This window comes from Sardina pilchardus, chromosome 6 (assembly GCF_963854185.1).
Source record: "Sardina pilchardus chromosome 6, fSarPil1.1, whole genome shotgun sequence".
NCBI classification, from domain to species: Eukaryota; Metazoa; Chordata; class Actinopteri; order Clupeiformes; family Clupeidae; genus Sardina; species Sardina pilchardus.
Window position 1 is genome coordinate 20,291,521 of NC_084999.1, and position 15,492 is coordinate 20,307,012.

General features: G+C 40.6%; 3 protein-coding genes across 5 annotated transcripts in view; 2 read left to right on the forward strand and 1 right to left on the reverse strand.

Moving 5' to 3' along the window:
* Nucleotides 1-8: 8 nt before the first annotated feature.
* Nucleotides 9-2,719, reverse strand: mrpl32 (mitochondrial ribosomal protein L32). Its single transcript, XM_062537749.1, has 3 exons — nt 2,530-2,719; nt 994-1,166; nt 9-378 (listed from the first exon to the last, which is right to left on the reverse strand). The coding sequence occupies exons 1-3, from the start codon at nt 2,621-2,623 to the stop codon at nt 124-126; spliced, it is 522 nt and encodes a 173-aa protein (XP_062393733.1). The 5' UTR covers nt 2,624-2,719; the 3' UTR covers nt 9-123.
* A 241-nt stretch (nt 2,720-2,960) lies between these two features.
* psma2a (proteasome 20S subunit alpha 2a) lies at nt 2,961-9,589 on the forward strand. Its single transcript, XM_062538934.1, has 8 exons — nt 2,961-3,087; nt 3,827-3,903; nt 4,468-4,600; nt 4,803-4,925; nt 7,339-7,420; nt 7,730-7,803; nt 8,039-8,096; nt 9,355-9,589. The coding sequence occupies exons 1-8, from the start codon at nt 3,047-3,049 to the stop codon at nt 9,469-9,471; spliced, it is 705 nt and encodes a 234-aa protein (XP_062394918.1). The 5' UTR covers nt 2,961-3,046; the 3' UTR covers nt 9,472-9,589.
* A 797-nt stretch (nt 9,590-10,386) lies between these two features.
* The window catches only part of LOC134082898 (ATPase family AAA domain-containing protein 2-like), an 18,795-nt gene continuing 13,689 nt past the window's right edge, over nt 10,387-15,492 (forward strand). The window contains exons 1-10 of one of the 3 annotated variants that reach the window (XM_062538935.1): nt 10,387-10,742; nt 11,561-11,709; nt 11,926-11,978; nt 12,332-12,482; nt 13,100-13,181; nt 13,677-13,764; nt 13,862-14,107; nt 14,349-14,460; nt 14,789-14,803; nt 15,221-15,328. In XM_062538935.1, coding sequence (XP_062394919.1) covers nt 10,569-10,742; nt 11,561-11,709; nt 11,926-11,978; nt 12,332-12,482; nt 13,100-13,181; nt 13,677-13,764; nt 13,862-14,107; nt 14,349-14,460; nt 14,789-14,803; nt 15,221-15,328 — 1,178 coding nt within the window. In that variant the 5' untranslated portion in view covers nt 10,387-10,568. The remainder of the gene's footprint in view (nt 10,743-11,560; nt 11,710-11,925; nt 11,979-12,331; nt 12,483-13,099; nt 13,182-13,676; nt 13,765-13,861; nt 14,108-14,348; nt 14,461-14,788; nt 14,804-15,220; nt 15,329-15,492) is intronic. The other 2 variants (XM_062538936.1, XM_062538937.1) reach the window with 2 other exon arrangements.

The following is a 15,492-nucleotide window of genomic DNA, read 5'->3' on the forward strand; positions in this document are numbered from 1 at the left end:
CCAGGAGGTGTTGTCTATATACACAATGGCAATTTATTGCAAATTATCTCACAATGATCCACAGTGATCTCACACAGTCTGACAAAAAAGCAAACCAAGTAGCACGGCACAACTAACCCAAGCTTAGCTTAGGCTGAACCAGGAGGGTCGCTTTCTGGGTCGCTCCACGACCCTCTTGTCCTTGTCATATTCCCTTGGAGTCTCACCGTCGTACACGATCACAGTCTCCACGGCAGGAGTGTTCAGGGGCTTTCCCTCCATGGCATGTATCTGTTTGCGAATCTGTCCGGTCTCTATGCGCACCTTGGCGTAGCAGTACCCACAAAGTGCGTACGTTTGCTTTAGGTGGCCACACTCTAGACACGGCTCAATGTTTGACTGTGGGGGAGATAAACAAATGCACAATGACCCTCACTTGGGAACAAGACACTACAAACAATACAATTAGTTACAAAAAAATGAAAACTATGCAAACTAGCATTCAAACCAGTATGTTTCATACTGTACCATAGGTGGTAATATACAACAACCACTGTCCTACAGTATTTTAACAAGCAGGCATACTGTGCACTAGCAATTCCAAAACACATTGTCTTTGTGAAGCGCTTTGGGTTGTACTCTGTGCACGTTAAATGCGCTATATAAATAAAATGACTTCACTTGACTTGACATGAAAACTCTTTCACCTAGGCTTTGCCATGTTCTTTCACAATTCATTATATAAATATAACCCTAAAAAGGAAGAATAAAAAGTAACTTTGAAATGGTTGATGCAAGAACTTCACCCCTGGCTCAGACACTGTTGCCACGGTCGTTGCATCAAACTGTAATTACTCTCTTAGCCATTAACAAGAGGTGTGCCATATACTGTAGCTGCCACTTACAGGCACATTTATAAACACTCATGTAAAAACCCAAACCCAGCTTGTTGGCAAGGTCGCAAATTATTTAAATGTGCTTATATCACTGAAATCATATTTTGAAGTGTCATACCTTCACTCTAATTAATTTCTGTGGTGCTCTTCTTCTTGTGCGATTGATCTCAATTGAACGCCTCTTTTTTGGAACAGCCATCCAGAATATGCTGTCCAGGAAGCTGGGTGCCGGCTCCCCATCTTCCGCAGGTTGGGGTAGAACAGCAGGACCATGAACTGCCAACGCTGGAGCTTTAAAATCAAAATCACAGATTAGTTGGAGTATTCGTGTATGTATTCAATACATGTTGGGTATCCAGTTTTGTAGATGACCTATGACATTCAAAGAAACACATATTTATGTTATACAGATTACACATCATACACCAATGAGCAAAACATTATGACCACTCACAGATGAACTGAATTTATCGCCAACTATCATGAGCGTACTACTGAGCCTTTTACCATTGGCAATTGAGGGGGTTTGTAAGTTGTTTCATGTGTTTTCAGTAGTTTCATTGTTCGTCTTCATTACAAACACCTCAGTGAGGTCTGTATCTCTATTGCCAGATGAATCAGAACATCACCAAAATCATAAACATTGGTGTTCCAGAGCAGCAACCAATAGTGGACGACGGAGTGGCAACGCTTGATGCAACGACAGGGTGTCCAAACAAACATTGGGGTGTTTGGTACCCAAAGGTCACAGTGAAGTCCATCATGTCCGGTCCGAACATACAGACGGGCTACTGTGCACAGCTCCCAACACACAGTGCATCACACCATGCTGCAAACAAGGATGCATAGCTAGCTGCAGACGAGACAGAGAGCTTATGTCATCCCCAATATAGGGTGCTAGCAATAGTCGTCACACAAGATTCAGAACTGGACCTTGCAACAGTTTCAGGTCAGTTTCTGGGTCCAGTTTTGAAAGGTGTGTATACCACATACAAAATATGACAACAAATTGCACTGTGGAGGGACTGTGTTGCACTGAGAGAGTATCTGCTGGGAAACCCTGTACCCAATATTCATGTTAATGTAAATATCACACTTACCCACCTCCTAGTATACCCTTTCATGGTATTTCAACATTACACAATGCAAGTGCCATCTTTCAAAAAAAGAAGATACACTGCCGTGCTGCACATATTGCTTATTGATCCAAAGATGGTTACAAGGACTTCCTCGGTGTTGCTTTGACCTCGGAATTCATGTAGTGAAATTACAGACTACAGTGGTAGAAAGTGTTGTAGAGTCCATGCCTTGGAAGTGTCTTTGGCACTGTGGCAGACTACCAACAACATGTTCATACGTTGACATCTTAACCTAACAGTGTACCTGACAGGATATAAATTGCTTGCTGTCTCAAACATGCAATTGTTTTCTAAATTGTTATAGCTTTAGCATACATTTGAATTATTCACTGCAATCAAGATTCAGTAGGTCACATAATCATATGCAATTACTCCTAAAAGCTGTAGCTAATTCAAACCCAGTCATAACCAGCCTCCTTACCTGGAGAGGTTAAGTAATACATTAACGTTATTGATACACAGGCTAGCTTGCTAATACTAATGTTAGCTAGCTAAAGTTTACATATCTGACTCACCGAAATTTCTGTCAAAGCCTGCAGTGTCTGTCAGCGTAGCTGCAGCTCGTTGCAAAGACCGTCTGAGGAAGCTAAAAAGACCTAAAAGGCTCATTTTCTTACAGAGATGTATAGAAGCTTAACGACTACAGAAAGAGAACATGCGTCCACACATCTTCACGGTCACACAAATCTGTACTGTAAAACTATGCCAGATGGACTGCGGCTGCGCAACGAGACGTAGGGCATTATGGGAATCGAAGTATTCTTAAATTGAATGTGTATTAAACAACAGTGACATTTACCATTCACGTGAAATACATGTCATGCTGACAAAACCCACAATTAAACAAATGGGAATGATTAAAACTAAATCTCAATATTGCAAGACAAAATAAAACATCAAAATAAAACATTGAATACAGTAGATTGTGAACTTCATTACCCATAAGCATCTTTAGCATGCCGTCAAAATCCCTCTGCCAATCGCTTGTATCAACCCCTTTGACGGAGATCAGACAACAGCTACAGTGCAGACATGGCTGAAAGAGGTTACAGTTTCTCCCTCACCACATTCAGGTAGACAACTTACGACTTTTTAAAAACAATATAAACTACGTTATCGCCTTCTTATGGAACAGGGTGGTATATGATATTGTTACAATGTTGGTGAACTACTCTAGACGCAAACCCAGAGCATGTTTCTGGGTAGTTAGCTCGTTAGCCGCATTATTAGCAAGTGCAGAGTCACTGTCGGCCTGCAATTGTGCGATACCATGAAGTTGATGGCTAATTGGGAGCAGTATTTTTGCCCTATTTAGAATCTAATGTTTTTTGTTTGGACTAATATATTTCACTAACTGGCCTCATCATTTCGTTCATTTGTCAACTAACGTTACAGAGTTTGGACATCAAATCCGCTGCGTGTCATAGCTAGCGAGCTAACTTAGCTAGTTTCCTCACTTTGCTAGATTTCTTCAGTGTAGATAACTGGCTTTCACTTTCAGTTATCTACACTATTGCTAGCTAGTTAGCCAAGATATACACAGAACACACATATGGGTACTGAACGATGCATTACGTGTGTATAATAGGTTAACAAATTATATTTCCTGTTGGACCCATTGTGTCTTATGTAAACGTGGTTCGAGAACGAGTCGTCCACATTAACGTCAACGGTAGCATCTAACTGTAACGGTACTTAAAACGTTAGTCAGTCACTTATGCGCTGTTAATGGCTTTAGCTATTAACATAATGGTATCATGTACGTATTATGTATGCACTGTTTAATTGATGTTTGTTTTTAATTCCCCCCAGCCCTTCGGGCAAATTGGTGCAGATTGAATATGCTCTTGCTGCTGTTGCTGCAGGAGCTCCATCAGTTGGAATTAAAGGTATTAAGTGGGGCAACATAAGAGATGACCCATGAATCTCTGCCACCTGAAACATATACTTGAAAGTAGGGCTGTTCGATTTTGCCTAAAAATAAAATCTCGATTTTCTTTTCTCAAAATCCGATTTTCGATTACGATTACGATTATTTTTGAAATGACAAAAGGCAAGAATTTGTTTGAAATATGCTGTTTTTTATTGAACATTTTGCAAATAATTTCCCCATTGGGATTTAAGTGCAAATCTTGCTCTTGTTAAACCATATGAATTATTAATAAATTCATTTTAAATGATTGATATTAAGAAACTTTTTTGAACTTTTGACGCAAAATTCAACACTTGCAAACAGAAGTACCGTTATTACCCTAGTTAAAGTGAAAAATCGATTTTTACGATTTCACATTAGATTACGATTTAAAATAATAATCTCGATTACGATTAAAAATCGATTAATTGCACAGCCCTACTTGAAAGTGTTTATACCATATCAGAATGCCCTTTACTTTATTTATTCTGATGTACAACAGGCAAACGTTTTATTAACCACATATCCCTCCTTCCTTTAGCTGCAAACGGGGTTGTTTTAGCAACAGAAAAGAAACAGAAGTCCATACTCTATGATGAGCAGAGTGTTCACAAAGTGGAGCCCATAACTAAGCACATCGGCATGGTGTACAGCGGAATGGGTCCAGACTACAGGTGCGAATGGCTCCTTGATGGCTAACATCGATTTGATATTTATTGAATATAATAATGACGATCCATACTATTGTTTGATGGTAGATTTGCTACAGAAGTTGGATAAGGATTGATTGTAAATGCTGTCAATCGCTGTGAGAGTAGATCACATAGTATGGTATTCTTGATCTGTATTCTTAAACTCTGAATTGTTTGATGACAGGGTTCTTGTGAGAAGAGCACGGAAACTGGCCCAGCAGTACTTCCTGGTTTATCAGGAGCCCATTCCCACTGGACAGCTTGTACAGAGGGTGGCCTCAGTCATGCAGGAGTACACACAGTCAGGGTGAGTACTCTACCAATGGCATTACCACTGACATGGTTGAACTGACCTGAAAGTGCTCTGCAGTTCAAAATATCAAGCAGTTAAGCATTCTAAAGTTTCACTAGTTGTTCAGCTTTTCATAGGGGGTAATCATCAATGTCTTTGTTGTTTGTGTTATGTTATTACAATGCACATTGTTGTCTTGGAACGTGCTTAGTCTACTTGGATCCCCATGGAACTGCTTTTCAGATCCTTTGTATCCATCTGTGCCTGTTTTTACCTGTTGAATAAAGAGGAATTTGTTGCATGCATAGCCTCAAAGCTGCGGTGAATCAGAAACACGTTTGACTCTGAAATGGGCAAGACCTCTTCGGTGAAGTTCATTTGAATAAATAGATCACATGCAATCAGTTTCAAATTTTGATCTAGCTGTCTCTCTTTCATTAACTAACTTTTGCCTGACTCTGCCAACTTTGTGCATCTGACTTTGCCCTGGCCACAGTAGGCGTTTTTTCACCGAAAACGAACCTGGTGTTTAACTGGTGCCGTTCAGAATTCTTTGAACCGTGGTGCTATCTAGTGAACCAGCCCGCATTTACACCAGTTCTGAACAGAACCAAGGATGTGTCGTCAACAATGGGTGGTGCATGCAAAATCAAAAGTTAATGAGATGCATAAACGGGAGAATGATATGACCAGTTGTCCCATAAAAACGGCAGAAACTAGCTGTTTAAAATGCTAGTCAACGTCTGCAGTGTAATGCTAGTTGAATCGTTTTGTTTACTCATGACAACAGTTGATGAGGACGGAAAACTCATGCTTTTAGCCTTCTTCCCTCTGAAAGACGCAATGACCCGCCCACTCCGGTTTGCAGGAAAAAACAACTATTTTTTGGTTCAACTTCCGAACCTAGGTGCCACGTTCCGAACCGGCTTTTGTTTGGTGAAAACGCGACGAACGGTTCAAATGTTGGTTCGCGAACGGGAACGGAGCCGGTTCTCTGTCGGTGAAAAAAGGCCTAGTGTGCATGCACTGTTGGCAAAATAAGCGGTCAAACTCGCACCATTAGCATGGAAACCTCAAAATTCACAAAGCATTTTATGTTACTCCTAAATCGTTCTTAAAGTTTTTAACTAGGAGTTTGCTCTTAACCCATTCTATGAGCTTCTGAGACCAACTTTTAGTAAGAAAAATGACCGCTCCTAAGATCAGTTGCTATGGTTTACGTCATTTCTCATGCATGAACTTGCTTGCAGTGGCCATGGTGATTGGCTGATGAGTGACAGGTCTTTGCTAGTGAGAAGGAATATGCACTCCAAAAGTAGCCTACCACAAATGACGAGATAGATAAACAAATAAATAACTAAATACAGATGATGGGCTACAAAGCAAATAGCGTAGTAATTGATTACACTATGGACTGATGCAATATCTTTGCAACTTTTTTGTAAATTAATCTGTATGAAGACATGTTTGCACAGACAAGAGGCAATTTATTTTGATTTAGAGTGAAATGTTACATTTAGTTTACATCTTGACAGTGAATGATTTTGGTTGTTGGTGGCTTTATTGCATCCATTAATGCACAATGCACAATTGTTCACTCATGATTAAGATCTCCTGTGATTCAGCCTGTGCATTTCAAAAGCATTGCGAAGTGGAATGCTACAAATGTCTGCGTAGGCCTATGATTGTTTGTGGATAGGTCTTCGCAAGTTAGGAATCTGACTACTTCTAATCTGTCCCAGACTTAGCTGCTACTGTTAGCACTAAAATACTTTGTTAGCGCTGAGATGTTTTGTGAATTACTCCTTGTCAATAAAATTAGGAGCCTGACACGCCCATTATTTTTAGGAGCTTCTCCTAAATCCACCAGTTAGGATCTTTTAGCTTTAAGATTCTTAGTAGTTAATACGGGCCTAGATGAATCTTGCAGCCCATTTGAACATGCTCTGGTCCGTCTGGCCATCCTGCCATTAAGGATGAGCAAGGAAGAGCAGTACCGAGAGGGAGTTAAGTCTTTCAAAGATGAGACGATTCCAGGAAGTGTGCCATAACAAAGGAACACCCGACCCTAACAGCTGTAAGCAGGCTTGGAGAGGATTGAGAGGGAGTTAGAAACATTATGCTGAAACGACAAGTTCCCATGCTTCCTTGTGTTGAAATTTACAGAAATGTAAGGGATACCTCCTTACAGTATGTGATTTCTGGCACTAAAAACAGTCATCATTTTAACGAATAGCAAGGACACTTAAACCATAAGCAAAATTCTGCGATATCTCATCCAAGTCACGTCCGGTCTTCTGAAAGGATTCTCTAAGAGTTTAATGTATGGAAATGAGTGAATTGAGTGTCCAGCCCAATACAATAGCATTTTCTTTTAAAGGTTAAAGCTGCTTGTACATTAAGATATCTCATCCATGTCTTGTTGCAGGGGTGTTCGTCCCTTTGGAGTGTCTCTCCTGATCGCTGGATGGGATGAAGACCGTCCCTACCTTTTCCAGTCTGACCCTTCAGTGAGTATTTGTAGTTCTGTTAATGCCAATTTCTTTGCTCATTTTATTCCACTGGCTGAAATATTTAGATGCACAATACTACTATTTGCTGCTCACAAATGGATTTGAGTAAAAGAACACGCCAATGAAAATGTAGTCAAATGTAGCCCTACCTACCTCTGTTGGTAAATAGAGTAATGGAGTAGAAGAGTAAGTAAAGTCATTTTAAATGTTTGAATGATTTATCAGCTTTATCAACTTTAAATATGTCAGAAATAGTCAAGAATGTGAGCAATGTTCTAACATTTTTATTGCATCTTAATTTTACAGGGTGCTTATTTTGCCTGGAAAGCCACAGCTATGGGGAAGAACTATGTGAATGGGAAAACCTTCCTTGAGAAAAGGTATTAAAACATTGAAATATGCTCCTTTCTACCTGAAAATAGGGAATATACAATATGTACTTAGGTATAGTGTTGGTCTGGTCATTTAAATGTCTGTCGTGGTCTTCAAGTTTAAGAGCATGGAACATACTACGAGCTTTTGTAAATAGCACCACAAATGGGGTCTTCATTCACTATCACTACACATTATATGTTTTATGTGAATTAACTTATTGTATTATTATCCCATCTGTAGATACAACGAGGATCTGGAATTGGAGGATGCCATCCACACAGCCATTTTGACTCTGAAAGTAAGTTCAATGCCTTACTCTTTTTAGAGGATCTGTAGCGAAAATGCAACTACACTTCTGATGCCCTTATGCCTAAATTATCTAAAAACAAATCAAGCCCAATATAATTTTATTTTGAACTTCACATTTTGTAATACATGTACACAACATTACACATAGCCGTCAAGATTTCAGTGTGGAACATGATTAATTATTGCACCGTCGGTAAGCTCCAATATCCAAATGGGGTCGATTATAGCGGCTTTTTCCCTATTCAACCATGTAGCCTCATTGATAAGGTAATGTCCGGAAATACTGTATGGTACCTTGTGACCCTATAATTGTCAACCGTATCAACATATGAAGCACCAAATTTAACATTCATTTGTAATTTTCTAACCTAAATGTTTTTGGAACTAGGCTTACTGCCGACATTGAGCAATATGCTGTTTCACCTTGTAGTGGCGCTCGCCCTTAATACAGCCCTCCGAATATTCAGTGGCAGAATGCGTGCACAAGTTTTATACATAAGCAAGGCCTGGATTTTGGAGTAGCTCCTTCCAAAGCGCGTTACTGTCTCCTTGGTGCGTCAATGGGCCCTTTATTTAACGTACGCACCTTTACACACATGAGAGAATTTGCCCCCATATGATCATTGGCTGATTTCTGTTGCCTTAGAAACTAGATTTGTTTTACTAAAATGTTGCAGGAATGACGCGTTATGAAAACAGTATTTGTTTGAATAGGGTCGAGAATAGTATGTAACAATTTCATTTGCAATAATGATCTTTTGCAATTAAATTGGCTTATTTTCAATGCTGAGACCTCAGCTGAGGTATATGTGGAAACGTGGAATTTTCTTATTAAATCAGGTTAAATTTTCTTCACCTAATATTTTAAGACAAGTTGTGTAATAATACAAAGTATGTATTTATCAACCAATGTATGACACATTTTGAAAGACATAAACACCCATAAGTTTTAGCGGAATGACTTTGAATTATATGTATTGTATGGGAATAGTCTCAAGCAAACCCTATGCTTTAATTGTATCTTTTGTGCAGATATACTGTAATAATCTTACGACAAAAATAAAGGCCTTAATTGTTGAGGGGGCAACTTGAATTGGTGAACAAATGGGTTCTGATTCAGGAATCCCATTTGTAGGTGGAATGTTGCTTTGCATTTGAAATAGTGTTACAATATTTCAGTGATCACCCTTATTCTGATCGGAAAATGGTTGGTGTCTAATTATGTCATCCTGACTATTGTGTTACAGGAAAGTTTTGAGGGTCAAATGACAGAAGACAACATTGAAGTCGGCATCTGCAATGAGAACGGATTCAGACGACTCTCCCCCGCTGAGGTCAAGGACTACCTCGCCGCTATCGCTTAACAACTTGTGTGTAATATTTCATGTGATGGAACATTAATACTGTATTAGCAGTTTCACAGCATTTTTATAACGTGAGTTTTTTTTTTGTTGACAAAAAAATAAAATAAATAAAATAAAAGTCCACCCGCGAATTTGCTTTTTATGTACTTTTCATGGGTAAGCAACACAGACCATGGGATGAGAGTGTGGACATGGCCATCATATCTGACATTTACGAAGAGCGAAGAGCAAGGCTTTTAATAATCATATTCTACTGGTGCACGGAAATGGGATGCATAATAAGTGCTAATATTTGTAAACACACAGTTTTAACATATCCTATTTTATTTGTTTTTTTAAATCCAAGTAGAAATACACACTATCAAATGTGTAGACTCAACAACTTTCAGAATGTTGTTGTTATTGTTGGCAAAGCCAGGCCTTGCCTTATATAACTGACACCCCTAACAAAAAGGCCCATGACTCAAAACAAGGAGCTATATTTATTTAAAAAGATGATTATGCATAGAAATGTGTCTTAGTGCTGTGCCTAAAGTGTGTAGGCTTTCACCACGTACATATAACATTGTTATTGTGGTAAGTGAATAATCTTGTCCATTCATCTACCGCCGAAATAGTCCGGACGAGCAAGCTTTTGGGGCTTGACATGGTGCCGAATGAGGGTTTGCCCTGTTTCAGCCAATTACATTTGATATCCGTGCGTCGTGCATTACGCGCCAAAAAACATACCGGGACATCTTTTAGAATTTTACTTCACCGACACAAAATATGTTTCTATGACTGCTAATAATGTGCAGTACTTGAAAGACTGTCACATTTAGACGATCTAATAATGAGGAATAGTGACAGTCAATCATAAAGCTTAGTTAACTGAGATCTATATTTTGTGTCGGATGTATATTCACTGCGCGTACCTTGTCGGGTTATAGTGACGTTTGTGGCGCCAGAAATCAAGCGCTGAGCAGCTAGCGGGAATGTTTTGAAATGTTTTAGCGGGTTAGCTCTCAGATTGTTAGTATTATGAACAGACGCCTATTAGTTCATATCGTATAATCCGTGACTTTCTCTCAGGAACGATAAAGGTGCTATAATTCAACATGGTGATGTTACGTAGCAGCACTGGAGGTGCAGAACCAGCGGCTGCGGGAAAGAGCGTTGATATGGATTCGAGCTCCGAGTTTCTGTCCTTGCATCCACCACAGCGAAAGTCGGCGCGGCTAAAGAGGGGCCTTGATGACAGCTTCAGTAGCGCTGACAGCACCCCGGGAAATGTAAGTGATCAATTTGACAGTTTGTATTGAATCTGGGGTCACAGTGCGACGTAGGCCACAATCTTAGTAGCACATTACGTTACCTGTAAGTTTGTTTTGACACCGTCAGCTGAGCCAAAGTTTATGAAAGTAACCTTAGCATAGCCCCTCGGCTCGTTAGCTTGTTAGCATGCAATTTGCTATTTTGTTAGCACCTAATCTCCTGAAGTTAGAAAACGTAATTCGGCTGTCGAAGTCGATGTGTTTTTTTTAACTGATAATATGTTTAATGCTATCAAGTTTACTTTTGCCTGTTCAATATCGCCAGGCCAATTCACTGGTCATTGATGATGACATACACAACTGTCCATGGCACAACTTAGGTCAACGGTAACGTTAATGTTAAATTACCTATCGTGAAGTAGCTATGCAACGTTAGCTTAAGTTAAATGTTACCCCTTGGATGTTATTGAACTATTTTAAGTGCCATCTGATCATAGAGCAATAAAATCGATTAGGTCCTTGCGCTATTGTGGAAGTTGTATTATCTGCCTCAAAAGGCGCTGCGTTGTATCCAGTGTATTTGGAAATTAGCCAGTCACTGTCTGTTTTAATATTGTATCGTTAACATTATAGCATAGTGTCATAACTGGTCATTTGCAAGTTTATCTGCTTGGCCAAAGTAACTTTAAAGACTTGCCAAAGTTTTGAATGCATAGGAAACTGTCTGGATAAACAGCAGAGTGATGATGCAAATCATGTTTTATGTGTATATAAGGTTCCCCCATCGTTGGGTACCTTTAATAATGCCATGTAAATGCAATGTGTTATTTGTACAGGCTTATCTGGCTGTGAAAAAAGAGAACAGGGCTGAAGGGAGCATTAGAGCAAAAGGGCTGAGAGAAAAGAGCATGGTAACCTTTGCCGATATGAATGGTTCAGCCTCTGACCCCCAACAGTCAGAAGATCAAGGGAAACATTTTCTAAGGTGTGTTTGATTTATTGATCACCTTCCAAATAAATTAATGTATTGTCTCCTGATGCTATAACCAGTGACATTTAAGTTTCCTTTCTGTTCTGACATAATCACTTAATTATAGTGAATATATTTAACCTAATTTCAGTCATTAAAGAAAAAATAGTATTTTATTGTGGATTGTTGGAAGACATTCCCATGTATATTCAAACTTCATGTGTTTACCAGGAAATCTCCAAGATTACAAACCGAAGGAAAGACATCACAAGGAGAGCAATCTGGTAAAGACTTTGACAGCCCATAACACAAGCAATGTAACATCATAGCTCCCTGGGGTGGCAGTGGCTCAGGAGGTAAAGGATTCGTCCAGCAACTGGAAAGTTGCTGGTTTGAGCCCAACTCCTCCTGACCCTGTGGAAGTGTCCTTGAGAAAGACACTTGGCCCCAGTGCTCCCGATGTGCATTTTAGCGCCTTGCACATCGGTGTGTGGGTGAATGTGAGGCATGACAGAGTAAAGGGCTTTGGGTGCTCCCTGGAGCTGAAAAAAGCGTTATATAAATACAGTCCATTTACCATTACCCTGTAGCTGTGATCTGGGTCTCCATGCTCATTTGACTCCATGCTGTGCTGCAGACAATGTGGAAGACACCCCCACCTCGCGCAAGCACCAGGCGGCTCTGCGGGAGCGAGACGTGGACAGCGCTTTGCGACGCAGCTCCAGAATCACCAGATATAAGCTCAGTGCCAGGAACCAATCCGTCCTCTATGACCGACTCATCACCAAGTAAGTGGGGGAGAGGGCTATGTATTGGTCGTCTTCATGCCAGACCATTGCTGTAGTGATGTAGGACTTATCACTGGACTTTCTTTCTGAGACATACATGCACCTCTGCTGTTGCAAATCATGCTTACCCTTATGATATTGTATTGTACAATATATTTTATTATTAAACTGTTTTTATGATATTTTATTTTTGAATACTCTGAATATAATATCACATCTACTGGATAGACATTTGCTTTTCTGTTCTGACTGCCTTGAATTAGTGCCAGTGTCCAGGACATGGTGAACTAAAGGACTGTGTCATTCGTGTTCTGCTATGTGGTTAATTGGGCTCCTTATGAAGCTCAGTCTGTCTTCCCTTCACTCATTATTACTGACTTTTATGAAAAATAAAATAGCTTTTGGTTCATCATCCCACCATAACTGGATACCATTGGGACACGCAACCTTTTTACTCACAGTAATTGGACTTCTAGACTGCCAGACCCATGTCCTAATTGGTCTAGATGTACTAGAGCCACACAAGAATTGGCATGTTTGCAAACCTATTGAACCACCTGTGTGTGTCTGTTTCTCTGTGTGTGTGTGTTTGTGTGTGTGTGTGTGTGTGTGCACAGCACTGCCGAAGCCGTCCTACAGAAGATGGATGATATGCAGAAGATGAGGCGCAGGCTGAGGAGCAGAGACGGTAACGATGAGGTGAGACATTATGCCCTCATTTATGGAGCTCCTTACGCAAGTCAAGTCAAGTGACCTCTAGCACATTTAAAAATGACATGAGTTGCACAAAGCTCTGACAGCCCAGTGTGTTGATTTCTGTTTATTTCTAAATACATGTTTATCCACCTTATTCCTTAACCCGGAAATATGTATCGTTCCAGTACTGTTTTCAACTTCCGTTCATGCTGTTTACATGTGCGTTCTCGGTAGCTAACTAGAATATGCTTCAACTTAGATTTCTTTAGAAATCTTGACAATTCTGCTCTCAGCATGGATATACTACATCATATATATAACCGATATAAAATAGAAAAGTTTACTTTTATATGCGTTATGAGATGTTAAGCACTGTCAACCGTCACGTTAAAATAGACCGTTTTCGGTGTCATGGCGACCCCCATTGTTGGCTACGGAATAAGGTGGATAGAAGATAGTGACTTATTTGTGTTATTCTCCTGTTTTAATCATTTGTAGAGTCTGAGAATCTTCCAGGGAGCCAAGAGGAAGAGATCTTCAGCAATGACTGATGAAGGTGAAGATAACCAAGAGAATGGCAATGGAGGTAAGTTTATTGTGTGTGTGTTTGTGTGTGTCTGTGTGTTTCCTTTGTATGCCCTGTTTGATATGAATGAAGCACTAATTAACAGCTGAATGTTCAGATTTCAGTGAGGTGGAGGGAGATGAGGAGGACGACGACAACCATGTGGAAGGACAAGAAGAGGAAGGCGAAAATGACGGAGCAGATGAAGATGAAGACGACGAGGATGACGAGGATGATGAGGACGACGAAGAAGGGGAAGAGGAGGAGGACGACGATGAAGATGAGGACGAAGAGGAAGACAACCAGAGGCGCTATGATCTCAGGCAGAGGAAAGCAGTTGTGCGCTACCAGCCGCCCATGGAAGGTTAGTGTCAGTGCTAGCTAACCGAGCGGGAAATTATAACGTTTGTAGAACGCCTTCCTTTGATCACCCAACAACTTTCTCAGTCAGACCGTGTTGGTCCACTCTGCACTCATTGAGGACTTTCTATTTTTAAACATTAAGGTTTTGGATTTACTTCTGAAGTACCACTCAATGCATGATATATATGCGACAAAACTAGCTTTGAACTTAATGAAACAAAGTGTAACACTGTATGTTCCAGAGCCAAAGAAACGGAGCATCTTCTTCAAGCGCCACTCGTCCCCATCCAGACGGAGGTACAGCTTCCCCTCGTCTGGGCCCAGAAGCCCCTACAACAGCAGGCGTGGCAGCAGGTCCGTCCCACACACACACACACACACACACACACACACACACACACACACACACACACACACACACACACACACACACACACACACTGCATGGGCCTGTAGTGCTGAAAGTAGTGGCTGCTACTCTGCTCTGTCTTAGTGAATGGCTTAAAGCACCAGATTAGCTTTCAAATTCCATTCTTTCTGTTGCTTTGATTTTTTTCTTTTCACTTGCCTCTTGAATGACTACACTGTGAGAAAGATCCGCATGTTTCTGAGTTATCTATGATTTTTTTTTCTCCTTTTCTTTTTATTTCCTGTGCTTGTAACGGTCCCATTGCGTCAGCAGGACTCAGACTCATGGGTAAGGCTCTCTCCTCCTACTGAGTGTGCGCTGATCGCACACCGCTAGACTGGATAGTCTCCTTGTAAGGCTTTAACTGCATGTGATTTCCCCCCCTCTCCAACCTGGGCCTTTCTCCCTTTGCTTCTGTTGCCGCCACGCCTCATCGTAGGCAGGTGCTGGTTAGTCAAAACTCTGGTGTGCATGAGTGTGTGTGTGTGTGTTTGTTTGTTTGTGTGCTTGTGGGTATGTGTCTGTCTGTGTCTGTGGTGATAAAGAGTAGCCCCTTTATTTGACCTTTTCCTTTACTCACATTCCCAGGGTCTTTGGATGGGAGCTGGTCTTATAAGCAACATAAGTCAACACCAGTATGCATAGCACCGCAAGTGACCTGTTTGTTTGTTTGCTTGTTTGTTTGTTTGTGGTGCCTCCCTGCAGACGAAGACATGCCATCCACAGCAGCGACTCGACCTCCTCTTCCTCATCCTCAGACGATGACACATTCGAGCGTCGCAGGAGTAAGAACCGCAATAGGTCCATAAACAGGTATGCATAGTCTAACACAAAGTAGAAGTGGAACATGGAATGTTGAAGTACAGTTCAGACCAAAGATTCGCGATGAGACGAGCCGCAACATTCTAAATCTTGCCACTAAGTTGTGCTGAATGCTTACTGCTTACAACTACGTGCAACGTTCAATTCACAATTAT

Excerpts from the sequence above, each read along its gene's own strand:
- mrpl32 (XM_062537749.1), bottom strand. The coding sequence starts at position 2,623 with ATGAGCCTTTTAGGTCTTTTTAGCTTCCTCAGACGGTCTTTGCAACGA. Across the intron at positions 1,167-2,529 it reads AGGCTTTGACAGAAATTTCG|CTCCAGCGTTGGCAGTTCAT; the intron begins GTGAGTCAGATA and ends TTGATTTTAAAG. Across the intron at positions 379-993 it reads AGAAATTAATTAGAGTGAAG|TCAAACATTGAGCCGTGTCT; the intron begins GTATGACACTTC and ends TCTCCCCCACAG.
- psma2a (XM_062538934.1), top strand. The coding sequence starts at position 3,047 with ATGGCTGAAAGAGGTTACAGTTTCTCCCTCACCACATTCAG. Across the intron at positions 3,904-4,467 it reads TCCATCAGTTGGAATTAAAG|CTGCAAACGGGGTTGTTTTA; the intron begins GTATTAAGTGGG and ends TCCTTCCTTTAG. Across the intron at positions 7,804-8,038 it reads AAAACCTTCCTTGAGAAAAG|ATACAACGAGGATCTGGAAT; the intron begins GTATTAAAACAT and ends TCCCATCTGTAG.